A 16,205-nucleotide genomic window follows, 5' to 3' on the forward strand; every position below is an offset into this window, starting at 1 on the left:
TATTTAATAATAAAAAATAATGAAAAAAAAAAATAAAAAACAAGGCAGGGGTGTATATATTTGATAATAAAAATTAATGTAATAAAATAAAAAACAAGCAATAATAAAAATTAATGAAATAAAACAAAAACAAGCAATAATAAAAATTAATAAAATAAAAAATAAAAAGCAATAATAAAAATTAAAAAAAATAAATAAAATAAGTATTTTATATTTTTAAATATAATTTAAAAACCCCAAAATATGTCCTCCATTTGAAAATTTTGTCCTACATTTGTCCCGGTTTATTTGTTTATTTAATTTTTTAAAAAAATATTTAATTATTTATTTTTTGGCTTCGGCCTGCCAGTTGTCTGAGGGACAGCAATTTGGTCCCTGGCTCAAAAAGGTTGCCTACCCCTGGCCTAGATAGTTTAGAGTCTTAGTGCAGGCCCTCAGGCGGCTTAAGTTAAACAGGCTACCATCAGTATGGTAGCATATATAAATGCCGTAGCCCTTTGGAGCATCATGCTGAAGAAGATTGTAAATAGAGTTGGAGCGAGAACACAACCTTGTTTCACACCATTAGTTAATTAATATTCAATTAAAACGTAACTGCAGCCCAAAGACGTTTAGCCTATTTTAATTTTGAACCCTTCCTACTGCCAGTTCGTGCAGGTCTGTTCTAGGATATTCCTAGAAGGCGCATGCATACGGAGAGGAGGAAAGGGAGTTCTTGCTATCTTCAATTGCTGATCAGAAGCAGAAGGGTTTCCTTTTCCCGGCTGGGAGAGGGCATTGCAAAGATGAGGCAAGCCAATAGGTCTGGGAGGGAGAGGTTTCCCTTCCCTGTGCCCAGATCTGCTGGACATGCAGTTAAGATAGATTAGGCATAAGCACAAAGGAAGAAAACCTTTTGTGATGGTGGCTTCTGAATTGTGGGGCTCCCTTCCAAAATGACTACATTATGCTTTCCTCCTTCAGCACAATTTTTTATCCAGCCCTAGAATGCTTGTGCCTTTGGTGCTGCCTTTGACCGATTAGCCTATATGCTTCAAGCAGCTTTCACAAAGTAAATGTGGTGTGCATTGTCTCTCGACACACACACACACACACACACAGCGGCTTACGCTTTGAAGAAAAATTAAAAAGTATTTTAATAGCTAGGAATAAATAAAATATAGTCTAAAAGTGATATCACTCTGTTATGTTTAACACTGTCTAAGGTCCAAAACACATTGCAGAAATAACCCAGTTTGAGACCTTGGCTCAATGCTAGGGAATACTGGGAAGCGTAGTGTTTGTGAGACACTTATCCTTCTCTGTCAGAGAGTTCTGGTGCCACAATAAACTACAACTCCCAGGATTCCCTGTAGCACTGAGCCAAGGCAGTTAAAGCGCTTCCAAACTGGATTATTTCTGAAGTGTGTTTTGAACTTTGCTTGGTGTGAGGGACTTCTAAGTGCCCTTACAAATCCCCTCAGAAACGCCCTGCAGACTGGGCCTCATCATCATCATCATCCCTTCTAAGCTTCCAGAAGCCCTTATGATGATTATTATATCACCGCCCCCACCACCGCGCATGCGCACACGGCGGTGGGCGGTGAGTTCCGTATTATTCCCTCCTGCTGCTGCTGCTGCTGTTGCGTCGAGCAGCGTTCGGTGCCGCCTGCGCCTTGGCGGCCGGCAAAGTTGGCGCATGCGCCCTGCGGGTGGGTCCCAGTCTGAGGAGGAGAGAGTTGTCGAGAAAGCGAGTTCGAGGGGAGTTGCTGCTGCTGCTGCTGCTGCTGTTGTTTTTGGGCCGCGCGAAGGGAAGGAAGGGCGGCGTTTGGGAGTCCGTTTCCTCTTTCGGAGGAAGAGGACCCAGAGGCGGCGAGATGGTCATGGCGTACTTCGTGGAGAGTTTCTGGGTAGGTAGCCCGGGCCTGACCTCCCCGGGCCGTGTTTGGGGAGGACCAAGTGGGCTCAGCGGGGCTGCTGCAGAGGGAGGGAGGCAGGGAAGGGGGTAATGCCCTCCTCTGCAGCAGCCCCCTGAGCCCACTTGGTCCTCCCCAAACACCGCCCTCCTCTCCTAGGCCACAGCCCCGAGGAGCCCCCTCCTGCCCCGGGGGGCTCCCACACTTCACCCAAAGCCAGGGTCAACCTTTCATGGGGTTTCCCTTTTCTTATCCTTTGAGGCTGAGAGGGTGTGACCTGGCCACCCTTAAGGCGAGCCTCTCATGGGTTCCTCAGCCCCTTTCATGGGGTGCCCTGAGGTTTCTTCAGACCGGGGTGGCTATTGCTGCCCTTTGAGCTGGAGGAGGGGATGGGGCTTTTTGGCCACCAGAAGGCGAGCCTTTTATGGGGTCTCTTAGGTTTCTTCAAAGGGGTTTGCTATTCTGAGGCTGAGAAGGTATGGCTTAGCCACCCAAAGGCCAGCCTTTAGAGGGGATTCCTTGGCAGCTTTCTAAAGGGAGGTTGGCTGTTGCTGTCCTTTGAGGCTGAGAGAGTGAGACTTAAGAGATTCTAGGTCCAAGCCTGGCTCTCTCCTGAGGGTTTCCTTCACACTGGTTGTTGTGGTTGTTGTTGTGGTTGTTGTTGTTGTGTGCCTTCGTCTCCGGCTTATGGCAACCCAGGGTGAACAGATCCTGGGATTTTCTTGGCAGGTTTCTTCAGAGGAAGATGACCATCTTTTGAGGTTGAGAGAGTGTGACTCCGGCAAGGTCACCCAGTGGGTTTCCGTGGCTAACTTGGAATTCAAACCCTGGTCTCCAGAGTCATAATCAAATGCTACAACCGCTCACTACACCACACTGGCCATATATACACATAGAGAGAGGGAGAGGGAGAGGGAGCAAAGTACAATAACATCCCCAAATCCACAGCAAAACAACCCAAATGCACAGTGAATATGTTGCGAGCTTTCAAAGCTCCTCTGGCTTCTTCATCGGGCAGAGATGTCCTTTAAAAAATATACATCACTTCCTTTAACATCTTTGCTTGATGAAGAAGAAGCCAGAGGGGCTTCGAAAGTTTGGACCATGTATAATGTGCATTGTGGTTGTTCCAATGAAGGTATCCCTGTTTTGTGGATTGTGGGATGTCCTTGCATTCCTCCTCCTTTTCTGGGGACAGGAGAGGAATGGGGCCAGGTTGGGCGGGATTGTTGACGTTTCCTCCCTCCTGCACTCTCTCTCTCTCTCTCTCTCTCTCTCTCTCTCTCTCTGGGTGGCAAAAGCCTAGAACTAGGGCTTTGCTTAGTGGAAGTTTACTCAGGAGCCTCCTCCTCCCCTTCTCGGTCTCTCTGGCTAAATAAATGCCACTCTGCTGCTTTTTGGAATCCGAGACTTTCTCCTAGTTCTTGTTGGTTTTTGTTTTTTAAAGGGAAAAGCTCATCCTTTATTTATAACGTTCACAATTTCTCATGGATATCTATAAACAAGGCAGCCAAAGGAACAAATCGAAGTTGTAATAGTAGCCTTCAACCATAATTTGAAAGAGGGTTTTTCTTATTAGGACCTTGAGTTGGGTCCAGATAGAACCGTGGTGGTTCTTAATACTAAATAGAAAGAAGGTGGTTGGTAGCTGTAGAAGAGAAAGAGGAACTGGCGGGAAACATCCACTGTGGTCCAAAACACCCTGCAGAAATAGTCCAGTTTGAGACTACTTTAACTGCCCTGGCTCTGTGCTAGGGAATCCTGGGAATTGTAGTTTATTGTGGCGCCAGAGCTCTCTCTGGCAGAGAAGGCTAAATGTCTCACAAACACTACAGTTACCAGGATTCTCCAGCATTCAGCCAGGGCAGTTAAAGTGGTGTCAAACTGGATTATTTCTGCAGTGGTTTGGTCTTGTGTTGTACATGTTGCTGTATGTCTCCAAGTCATTTTTGACTTATGGCGACCCTGTCATGGGGTTTTCTTGGCAAGTTTCGGCAGAAGGGGTTTGCTGTTGCCATCCTCTGAGGCTGAGAAAGCATGATACATATTCATCTCAGAATTCGGGGGGGGGGGGGAAGCAAGATAGATCTTTTCTGGCAAAGTGGATCATCATTTTAAGTAACATGAAAAGTGTAAACAGTTGTTCAAGCTAATAGAGAGTTGGCTGCTGTCCTTACAGTGTTACAAAAGTTTCTGCCTTGGGTGCTGAGTTTCTAAGAATGCCTGTGCAAATTTGATATGTTTAAACTGCTTTTCTCTGAAAACTCAACAAGAAATAGCTCCTCCTGATATTTTATGATTCCCAGTTAAGTTTACAGCCTAGAAAGTAAGCCCCATTGAACCTAATGGAACTTAGGTCTGAGCAGACATCTATAGGGGGGTTGGACTGCAAGTAATGGACACTAAACACCATTTCTCAGCCTTAAAATTCTGCACATATCTAGTCGTGTTGTGAAAGGCTACTCATTCAAAGTACTTTCCTTCCATAGTGATGACTTGGACATTCTGAATTTTACAGCACAGTTCTCTGTATATTTTGCTTCGGTGTTAGTCCTGCTGAATGCACTTCATACAAAGTATGCATGGGATTGCAGCCTTGGCTATTTTCAGATGCTTTGGGTTTTCATGCACAATTTGTGGTTGCAGCTGCTGTCAAAATTAACCAATTGTTGAATGTGCTTTATTTGGAAACACTGAAAGACAACTTTTTAGAAGCAAAAATAGCTTTACTAGGTAGCATCATAATGTTTGTAAATTCTTGTTAGTAATTCTTTAGTCCATGCCTTGCTACTTATGTGTTCTAGGTTTGTTAGAAAAAGTTGAAATATAAACATCCTGTTTATTCACTGTCGTTGGCAGTTTTGTTGCTGAAGATTAATAATTTGGTTTGGGTTATTTTCTGCCTTTGTTTGGGAAAAGCAGTTTGGAAATATGTGACATTTGTCAGTTCTGGAGTGGGATGTTTAGAACATTTTGTCATACCAATATCTTGATGATTAGGAAAAGTTCTCACGACAAGTTACATTGAACTTGATATTAAGGACATAACATGGATTAATCTAAAGAAACTAATGTTTTAGCTGCATCCACACTGCAGAAATAATCCAGTTTGATGCTGCTTTAATCCTAGACTTCTGTAGACCAGATCAATGCTATGGAATTCTTGGAATTGTAGTTTCATGAAACATTTAGCCTTCTTTGTCAGAGAACTCTGGTGCTACAACAAACTACAGTTCCCAGAATTCCATAGCATTGATCCATGGCAGTTAAAGCAGTGTCAAACTAGATTTTTTTCTACAGTACAGATGCAGCCGCAGTGCCTTGAATTTTTTAAGTAATTTAGGGCCTATTTACTCATGACTGTTCATTATGAAAGTGTCTTGCAGGTGAACTTTGCACTGACTGAATCGTTGTGCTGAGAAGGGTTCTGATTGAAAATTTGTGACAATGATGCAAGGTCAAGATTTTTTTGTAACTGTAAATTTAGCTCTACTGTATTTTATTATTGAAATTCTTAAATTTCTAAAAATCCCTTGTTTGCCCTAATAGTGTTTGAGATGGACATCAGTTTTGAAGCAAAATACCTGTAGATCTATTCAAAAATCTAGCAGCTCTTTGAGTATGCAGCATACTTCAGGACCAGCCTAAGTGTGGTGAGGTATGAACTCTCGCATATTAAAAGAAAAGAAAATTTAAAATCTGTAATATTATGTGAATTTCCAGAATTTTGATGGCAGTTGAACCTTTGGTGGGAGTGGGGAGATTTAAACAAATTAGAAGTTAGATAGTTAACAGATTTTGAGGCACTGAACTGGTTGAGGTCCAAAACACACTGCAGAAAGAATCCACTTTGACACCGATTTAACTGCCCTGGCTCAATGCTAGGGAATTCTGGGAACTGTAGTTTTATGAGACATTTAGCCTTCTCTGTCAGAGAGCTCTGATGCCACAATAAACTACAGTTTCCAAGGCAATTAAAGCTGTCTCAAACTGGATTATATCTGCTGTATGTTTTGGACCTAAGATGCAGAATGTTTGCCAGTTATGGTGAAAAGGGAAAGTGGAGGAAGAGGGTTAATCAGCTCAGCCCCTGAAAGCTTATTGTAAATATTCTGCAGATGAGGTTAACATTGAGAGGATGCTTTGCCCATTTCCAGAACTGTGTGCATCCTGCTACATAAAACATGCAGGTATCATGCTGACTTTCATCCAGTGTTATGGAGCACAGCAGGAGAAGGGTGGGGGAGAGGAAGTTTTTGAACAGATGTACTTGCGGGAGGGGGAATATTCATTCTGACTGTGTGCTACAGGTCCTACGTGTTTGTTCTTACTGAGTTCATTAGCAATATAATAAAATGCACAAAATACTAGCCTGTTGTGTAGTTTGAAGATTGTAATAAACTTTTTTCAGAGTTGCTGGATTTAAAAGTATATACCATATAGATTAGACCCAGATTTTGTCCTGTCAGCAGAATAGGGAGAGGTGAGCAACTTGGCTACTTTCCTTGAACCAAAAAGAAGGGCATTGGCAAAACTGAACTTGCTGCAAGGCAAACAACCAGGATGGTGTATAATGGTTTAAAGAGCTGACTATATTTAGCATGGAGAAGAGACAAGTAAAGAGTGATGTGATACTGATATAAGTGAATGATGTACTTCGGAATCCAATCCCAAGAGAATTGGAATTTCCATTCCCTTCTCCTTTCTGCTACATTGTCCCAGGATGTGCATATGTACGTGCACACATGCGTGGACACATATGCGCACGCACACACACAAAACTTGAGAATATTTCCCAACCTTTAGGAGCAATTTTTAGAGGCTCATTGAGCAGAAGCAGTGCGGTCCTGGGTACACTATTGAAGGACTAGCACCATTGTGGTAAGCCTATGGCACGCGTGCCATCTCAGACACACAAAGCCATTTTGGAGGGCACACGGAGATAGGGAGGGCTTGGGGAAGAGAAGGAACAGGTACAGGTGTGCGCTTGGGCCTTTGGCTGTCTTCAGGGAAGTCCTGTCCCTAGAGGTTCTGCCCCCAGAAGGCCGAAGTCCTGTCTCCAGAAGGTGGAAGTCCTGCTCCCAGCACCAGGACACCTTTGGGTTTGGGCACTTGGTCCCTAAAAGGTTCGCCATCACTGGATTAGCACATAGAAGATGGAACAAGATGGAACAAACTTATTTTCTGTTTCTCCAGAGGACAGAAGTAGAACAAATACAACTAAAACTCATTTCAGTTTTATTTTTGCAGCTCTAATTTGGGATTGTATGTGCAAAGCTAGAATTAATTTTATTGTTTATCCTACAGAGCAACCTGGTTGGCTAGAGTGCACCTTATTTCTTTTGGAAGGGCATTTTTGTTAGTTTGTAGCTTTAAGGTGAAACTAAAGATCTTCACTGTCACTGAGTACTGTAAAAGTGAGTAGGACAATCAATGCTTTGCCTTTCACTTTGCCCTGTTGCTCTCTTATTTGTAGTGTTGCACAACATCCGCTATCAAATTCCATCTAGAGTATTCAGACCTTTGATAGCAGCTGTTGCTCTTTTGCAATGACTTTTTCATATCTTATGCCACAAGGTCTACAACTGAAACACGTTAAGAGTGTAAATTTGATGTGTGTTTATATACAAGAACATGTATCATTCAGGTACATTTGATAGTAAATTGGGATAGCTGCAGATCTTGGTTAACTAGGTACACTACAATTTGATTGTGTATAATTTGTGAAAATGCACTGTGGTGATGTTCAAAAGAATAAGTTGTAGTATCAAATATAAATCTGTATTTTTTTATTGTAACTTTGAAATACACCTTTCAGGAGGAGGATGGGGAAATATAATTTGGGTGGGGAAAAACCCACCCTCTGTTTGTTCCCAGGCTGCCTAACATTTTGTAAGACCAGCTTTGTTTATATGAAAAAATGTAAGGGTAACTGTGTTAACCATACAACAAAAGCCAAAATCCACATTGTGATGATGACTTTAGAAGGCCAAGCAAAAGATCCAAAATACATCATGCCTTTTGAAACTAACTGGATTTTGCATCAGGCAAATATGAGGAAAAGTCATGGGTACTTGTGCTTTAACTACTTCAGTACAGTGTTAATTTGTATTTTCCTCTCTTTTCAAATCTTCAACAAGCACTTTTGCATATTACTATGGATGAGATTCAAAGCACTACATAGGTTTGCACAATGAACATGGTTGGCTGGCCCCAGTAGGTTTTGATTGTTTTTCTTTGAATAGACAATGGGTCTAAAGTCCCATTTGGCTCATGGAAGGCATTTTCATGATTCTTTGGAACCTGGCCTACATTTTTTTGGCAGGACTGCTATACATTGACACTTGGTGGAAGAGGGTTATGCTGACTGCCCTTAGGTTAGGGTTGCCATAAGCCGGCTGGGGGCGGGACAATCCCGGGTTTTGACCACTAGGGGGCGTCCCTGCACGGTTTCCTCCTTGTCCCGGGTGGATGAGGTTGCCTTTGCTGGCCCTTGCAGAGCTGCACGCAGGGCTAATGAGGAGGACTTCCTCCTCCTCAGGCTGGGTTCTCCAGGCCTCAGCCTGTGAGGGCTGGCAGGGGGCGGGGCTGTTCCAGCCCCAGTCTGCCCCCATTGGCCAGCCAGACTCAGGAGGAGGAGTTCCTCCTCTGTTGGGCTGGGCTGCAGCCAGAGGGGAAAGGAAAGGGCCATTTCCTTTGCCCTTTTTTGGTGCCAGGGAGGAGGAGGAGGAGGAGGAGGATGAAGAGGAAGAGAAGGAGAAGGAGAAGGAGGAAGTACTGTATGTGTTTTTTAAACTGTATTTTTAAAGTGCATTTTAAAGTGCCTTTTCTGTGTATTTTTGATGCTTTTAATGCTAACAATTGTCCCTTGCTTCGACAATGATAGTGTGGTGATGATGTGATTTGAGTCAGCTTCTGAAGTTGAGAGAGTGTCACCTTCCAAAGTGTGGTTTTGGTGTATTTTTTGTGCTTTTAATGCTAACAAGTCTCCCTTGTTGTGACAATGATGGTGATGATGATGATGATGGTGATGGTGATATTGATATCAGCAAGCCTCTCAGGCATGGCCAATGTTAGCTGCTCTGATTTTTACAAACTCATGTGCAGTGAAAAAAAATCAAAGTCCCTTGACTAAGTACACACTTCTGAAAAGTAGAGTTGGTGCAAGAAACCTGAAACGGCAAATCCACTTCTTGTGAAACCACCTTGACATGTTCAATATGCATAGCCATGTTAAACCATGCTAAGTGTTAAACTCAAGGGGTTTGATTATGGAATAAGCCTCTGAACTATGCAAGAGGCCATGTTAAGTAAAGCCACGGGAAGTGCCCAAATGTGCTGTTGTGTGTGTTTTGGAATGGAGGGGGGTGGTTTGGGCAGAAAAGGAAGTCCATTTCTGCCATCTGACTAGGAATAATGCCCAAATGTCCTCCATTTTGATCATGCCTAAGAAACATGCATTTATATTAACATTTTTAAAAAGCATCAATTTTTTCCGCATGTCCTCCATTTTTATAAAATGTGCCCTACATTTGAAAAGGTTGTCCTACATTTGCCCTACATTTGTCCCGGTTTGGAGGTCCTGACTTATGGCAACCCTACCTTAGGTGGCAGTGCAAAATGCTACGGGCAACAATGTGTATTGTTAGACTCTATAGTAGATCTATAAAAACCATAAGATCTTTGAGAAGATATGACCAAAGTTGTCACTGAATGTCATTTTGATTCAATAAGGGCTATGATAATCAATAACAATGGTTGACCAGATAGTTTAGCATGCACACTACAGAGTATAACATCATGTTATCCATAGATTAGGACGACGTCTAAAACTGTCATCTGGAGTGTCATTCATATATTTGTACAACATTCCTTTCAAAACATCTTAATTGCCTGCTTGTTCTCGGGGGGGAGGGGGAACCCCAATTGAGCAATAGCCATTCTCCTTTTTTGTTTTTGTTTTAGAGTTGTATTAGTGACTGTAATATTTTGTGATGCTCATGACTTTTTACATTGGTGATCTCAAATCCTATCCCTATTGTATGTGGGTAGAGGTTTAGTGATTTAGTACAGTCAGCTTTCCATATCCATGAGTTCTACATGCACAGATTCAACCATCCATGACTTGAAAATATTTGCCCCCCCCCCAAAAAAAAAAATCCAAAAAGCAAACCTTTATTTTGTCGTTTTATGTAAGGCACATCATTTTACTGTATGTGTATGTGCCTTCAAATTGTCTGTTGACTTATGACATTTGATGTTTTAAGAGAGGGTGGGAATTGTTGGGACATGGGGTTTGTATGTACTTTTAATCTGTAAACTGCCTTGATTGTCATGGACAGGGAGGCAAGACATAAATAAAGTTTTATTATTTATTTATTTACTTACTTATTATCCCCATGAATTTCATAGGGTTTTCTAAGGCAAGGAATACTCAGAAGTGGTTTTGCCAGTTCCTGAAATATAGCCCACAGCACTTGGTATTTGTTGGCGTTCTCCCATCCCAGTACTAAGCAAAGCTGACTGCTTAGCTTCTAAGATCTTTTTAGGGTATTTGGGCTGTAGTACATGATCATTAAAGGAAGAGAAGTCCCCTCTACTTTTCCATTTAGCCACTCTGCTTCTGAGGGATGCCTGACCCTGCTAAAACCAAATGGTACAAACACTGAACACATCTAACACAGAAACTCAAACAGTCAGTCATACATTTTCTTGACTCATCCAAAGCTCATTGCAATTCTTTTGAAGGTAAACGATTCACACCCTGCCATAAGGCATATTTACATTGGAGTGCCAAGTATGCTGCACCATTGTATATAATGGGGCTTGAGCATCCATGGATTTTGGTATCTACAGAGGTTGGGTTTCCTAGAACTAAACCCCTACAGATAGGAAGGTCCTACTGGACTGGACTGTAAATGTTTAGATATAATATGTTTTGTTCCAGTGCTTATCTGAACACAGTGAAGTGTTACTTGTCAGTTAGTTGACTATGTTGACTTCATATTAACACAGTATGTTTAATAGTTTTAATTTCTAACATTTCTGAAAGTGAGTATTTATGATACAGTCTTGCTTCAGATTTTCTAACACCATGTAGGCCTGTACCTGATCTGAGTAGGTGTTTTACCATATAATCAGACAGTAATTATTATTTATGCTACCTCCTCAGCCTATTTAATAATAAAGTCCTGTCAGGATTGGTGGTAAAGACAGAAAGACTGTTATTATAACTAGAGCATAGTATGGGAATACACATACTTTTCGGAATACGACCAAGCTTTCTCTTCAGCTAAATATATCATAGGCCCAAAGAAGGTGAGGATTTTTTCACCACTCTCAACTTCAAGACAATAATTCTTTCCTTTGTTTATCCTGAGAACTGTATACATATCTGTGTGGTCATGATTTGAATGGAGAGTGGGTTGGATTCAACATTTCATATGTGCAGTTTGTCTGGCAGACACAAACTTCCTTCCGCCTGCTCACCATGGCAGCTGTTCCATACCCCTGGAAATGCCGCACTGAGAATGTGGTGTATGTGTATAATCCCCCAAAACTGGATGGGGTGATTTTACATCAGAGGAGGCCTTTTGCTAGTACAAGACAGATTCTGGAAGCAACCTATTGGTGACATATTGGCATTGTCATCTCTCCCATAAGCCTATTTTTCTGTGCCCCACAAAAACAAAACAAAACAAAAAAACCCACAAAAGAAATGAAAAAAAGAAACATTGCTCTTGCTGTTCCCAAAATCTGCACAACTGTCTTCATCCTTCTAGGCCACCCATTGGGGCTCAGAATGTTTTTATCCTTGTTGCAATATTGCCCCATGATACATCATTATAAGAGAGAATGGCTGCCATTTAGTTATGTACAAGATAAGGAATAGATCATGAAAAGTTTTGGAATGTTTTAAAGACATGGGAGTGCCACTACATTTGATAGTCCTGATGAGAAATCTGTACCTGGGACAAGAGGCTATTGTTAGAACAGAATTTGGAGAAACAGAATGGTTCCCAATTGGCAAAGTTGTCAGGCAAGGCTGCATTCTATTACCCTATTTGTTCCACTAGTATGCGGAAAATATCAAAAGAAAAGCAGGTTTCGACTCAGAAGTAGGAGGAATTAAGATAAAGAGGAAGGAAAATCAACCGTCTTAGATATGTGGACAACACCATATTACTAGCAGAAAACATCACAGACTTTGAACAATTGCTGAGGAAGTTCAAAGAAGAAAGTGCAAAGAGAGGCTTAATGCTGAGTGTAAAGGAAACAAAAATAATGACCATGGGGAAAAAAATATAAATTCAACCTAGACAATGAGAAAATCAAAATAGTCAAAAGAGTTCCTGCACCTAGGATTAAACAATGATCAGAATGTAGCCTGCAGCCAAGAAATAAGAAGATGACTAGGAACAGGAAGATCAGCTATGACAGAACTAGATAAGATCCTAAAGAGTAAAGAAATATAACTGAACACTAAAGCTAGAATTGTCCAAGCCATTGTATTCCCCATCATCATGTACTGATCTGAGAGCTGGGCAGTGAAAAAAGTGGATAAGAAGAAAATAAACTCATTTGAAATGTACTGCTGGAGAAGAGTGCTGAGAATATCATGAACAGCCAAAACAAACCAATGGGTCCTTGAACAAATCAGGCCTGAAAGCTTCCTGGAAGCCAAGATGATCAAATTGAGGCTATCGTACTTTGGTCATATCATGAGAAGACAGGATTCATTAGAAAAGACAATAATGCTAGGAAATTAGAGGGTAGTAGAAAGAGAGGAAGGCTGCACATCAGATGGGTGGACTTAATCAGGGAGGACATGTGTCTGAGTTTGCATGACCTGAGCAGAGGAGAGGTGATAGTGGAAATGTCTCATCCACAGGGTCACAATGAGTTGGTGTTGGCTCAAGGGCAGTTAACAACAATAAAAGGTCATCTTTAGAGGAGTAGTTATAGTAAAGCAGACTTGATCCTGTAGTCAAAGAAAAAGGTTTGGACTAAACATCTTCCCTTGATTGGCTCTAGTCTTGACATTATCTGGTCATGAAATTTTGGGAAGTTACAGTATGTATACTATGGTACAGAATTACAGCTACTGTAATACAGAATTTCTGAAGCACAATGATGTATTGTGTCCCTACAAACTAAAAGGATGTTCCTGTTTGGCGTGCAAAGTAGCCAAGGGATAACTTCTTTTTGAGGCATCTCAAGAAGGGAAAGGAACATCTTGTTTGTCCCACTTCCCAGCATGCTATGTAAGCAATGATTCAGGAGCTTAAGCTCCTGGAAACAAATCTGCATATTCTGATTTTATATGTGCAATTTAGAAATTGCACAGAATAATGTCTTATTTTGATCACCTTAATTCTTTAATTTGCACCTGCCCTCATAGAATAATAGAATTGAAGAGTTGGAAGAGACCATGAGGGCCATCTAGTCCAACCCCCCTGCTATGCAGGAACTCACAATCAAAGCATCTCTCTCAGATGGCCACCCAGCTTCTGTTTATTTTATTTTTTATAGTTTTATTTTCAAAGTTAAAAAAAATTATAACTAACATTACATACAAACATAACATGCAAACATAACATCAACAAACTTTGACTATACAGCTGGCCCTCTGTTTTCGTGGGGATCCGTTCCGGACCCCCTCCCCGCGAAAATGGAGGCTCGCGTTTATTCAAGCCCCATAGGCTTGAATGGGGTGTGCTGCCGGACGCGCACACTATTGCAAATAGCAGAGGTTGCCCCTCCGCGTATATTCAAGGACTTGGATCGCAGATCCGTGAGTTATGTACATACATAACTACTAACAAACATATGAGTTACTTCCTCACAGATTGTAATCACCATGTTTTATGTGTTGTTCTTGATTTTCTCTTACAAAAATAATCCTCTAGGCTTCTATTTTTGTTGCATTTATATTGTTTAGGTAAATTGTGTGTCTAATTTATACTTTAATCCATTATTTAATTCTTATTGCAGTTTATCATAACTGGAATTTGCTACATATATGCATTCAACTATTGTATGTAATACATTGCCAATTTATTCTAATTTGCAATCATTATTTTCTAATCACTTAATTTTCAGCTATTTCCAAGCCCAGTATCTTTTTTATTGGATACCATTCCTCATTTATCGGATCTATTGATTTGTCCTATAATTAGGGCTGTTAAAATGTCCATGTCCATTGATTCTTTTAACTTCACTAGCCATTCTTCAACAGAAGGTATTTGTCTGGTTTTCCAATATTTGGCATATAGAATGCTAGCAGTTGATATCATATATTATTATTATTATTATTATTATTATTATTATTATTATTATTATTATCCTTTATTTATAAAGCGCTGTAAATTTACACAGCGCTGTATTATTATTATTATTATTATTATTAACCTTTATTTATAAAGCGCTGTAAATTTACACAGCGCTGTATTATTATTATTATTATTATTATTATTATTATTAACCTTTATTTATAAAGCGCTGTAAATTTACACAACGCTGTACATACAATCTTTTTAATTGGACAGTTCCCTGCCCTCAGGCTTACAGTCTAACAAGACACGACACAAAAGGAGAAGGGTGTGGTGGTGGGGAAGGGACCTCTCTAGTAGCATAATACATATAAAGTACATGGCAATACAGGAAATGATTCAATAAAACAGATAACAAAAGAACATCAAATAGCAAGTGACAGTTATGCAATGCCTGGGAATGCTTCCCTGAACAGGATGGTCTTCAACTCCGTTTTGAAGTACATCTAGCTTCTGTTTAAAGACCTCAAAAGAAGGAGACTCCACCATACTTTGAGGGAGTGTGTTCCAGTTCCAAACCAGTGTATTCTTTTTTTATTTTAATTAATTTGTAATAGTGCAAAAATGAGAGCCAATATAGTGTAGTGGTTTGAGTGTTGGACTAGGAGGAAGGCAATGGCAAACCTGCTATGAACAAATCATGTCAAGAAAACCCTGCGAGAGTCACATTAGGTTTGCTGTAAGTCAGGAATGACTTGAAGGCATGCACCAAAAACCATGCAAGAGTAAATAAAAGATAGGTTGTAGAGTTTTATTGATGATCCCTTGTTTCTCACACACTTAAAATGACAACTTTTGTACAGAAACAGCTTCAAAAATTTGGAGTGCTAATTAAAACGTGAGCCAAGTGCAAATCAAGAGGTCACTCCAAATTAATTTCTTAATTCCTGCTTAGATCTTACTTTTTTGCAGTTTCCCTTCAATCATTACTTACATCATTATTCAACCAACCTTCTTCTCCATGTTCTCTGTGACTCACACAGATGCACAGTGCATCTCTTGGAACCTTTTAGAGCTATGCATTATGTGTGGTGGTGGTGTTTCCTTCCATCTGTTGTGTGTGTGACCAATGAGTTTGCCACCTGAATCCTCCATTCTTTTTTGTCTGCCACAGCATCGTCATTGACAAGAACAATTCTTGAGCATTTCTTTTGGCTTTTTTGGATACTAAGGCCTGTTACAGACAGCCCAAATAAAGCTGCTTCGAGTCACAGTGGAGGTATGGTGTTTCAATGATGCATGCGTCTTAAGAGTCCAGAAGTCGCACCAAAGCCACGCTCCAGCCAAGCGTGGCTTTGGTGCGGCTTCTGGACTCTTAGGATGCATGCATCATTGAAACACCATACCTCCACTGTGACTCGAAGCAGCTTTATTTGGGCTGTCTGTAACAGGCCAAATGGTCGGTTATTGATTACTGCACTTTGCCCACTCTTTGCCTGGGAGAAGGGCACAACATAGGGCCTTGTACGCATTGTCAGGAACCAGGCCAAAATTGCTCATCCCAGTTTAACGCTGTGGGAAAATGCCTTGAAAGCAGTGGACCATGCAGCTGAGAACAGGGCTTGGTATGTGAGCTCTGTTGAGGTCTCCTCTCATTGTCTTTTCCACAACTCCATGTTTCACCAGAGGGAGGGACTCAATCAGTGATGTGTTCCTCTTAGATTGAGGAAGTCATTTTGTGTGTGCTTTTCCTCTGTTTCCCCTTGTCAGCAGGATGATAGACAAAATACAATGAGACAGGTCGAGGTGCAGCCTAGTCACTTCTTGTATCCTGGTTCATTCCTCTCCTCTACCTGTCTTGAGGAAAGTTTCTCAGATTGTCACCCCACCTGGATCTTCTTACCATTCCTGAAGGTAGAGTAAAGCACCCAGACCGTCAGACACTCAAGCTGACAGTGTGGAAGGTCTTCCTATAGCCTCATTATCTGCTTCTGTCAGGCATTCTTGAAGCAGCTCATAGACTTACCACCCAGTGTAC

At 41.1% G+C, this 16,205-nt stretch overlaps 1 protein-coding gene across 1 annotated transcript in view; it reads left to right on the forward strand.

The window, feature by feature from the left end:
* The first annotated feature begins 1,701 nt into the window (after window positions 1-1,701).
* Window positions 1,702-16,205, forward strand: part of FCHO2 (FCH and mu domain containing endocytic adaptor 2) — a 110,140-nt gene continuing 95,636 nt past the window's right edge. The window contains exon 1 of the mRNA XM_089494111.1: window positions 1,702-1,889. Within this exon, the coding sequence (XP_089350237.1) occupies window positions 1,857-1,889 (33 nt within the window). The 5' untranslated portion in view covers window positions 1,702-1,856. The remainder of the gene's footprint in view (window positions 1,890-16,205) is intronic.

The sequence above is a fragment of the Sceloporus occidentalis genome, unplaced genomic scaffold, assembly GCF_023333645.1.
Source record: "Sceloporus occidentalis isolate IW3139 unplaced genomic scaffold, rSceOcc1.0.p SCAF_1, whole genome shotgun sequence".
In the NCBI taxonomy this organism is placed as follows: Eukaryota; Metazoa; Chordata; class Lepidosauria; order Squamata; family Phrynosomatidae; genus Sceloporus; species Sceloporus occidentalis.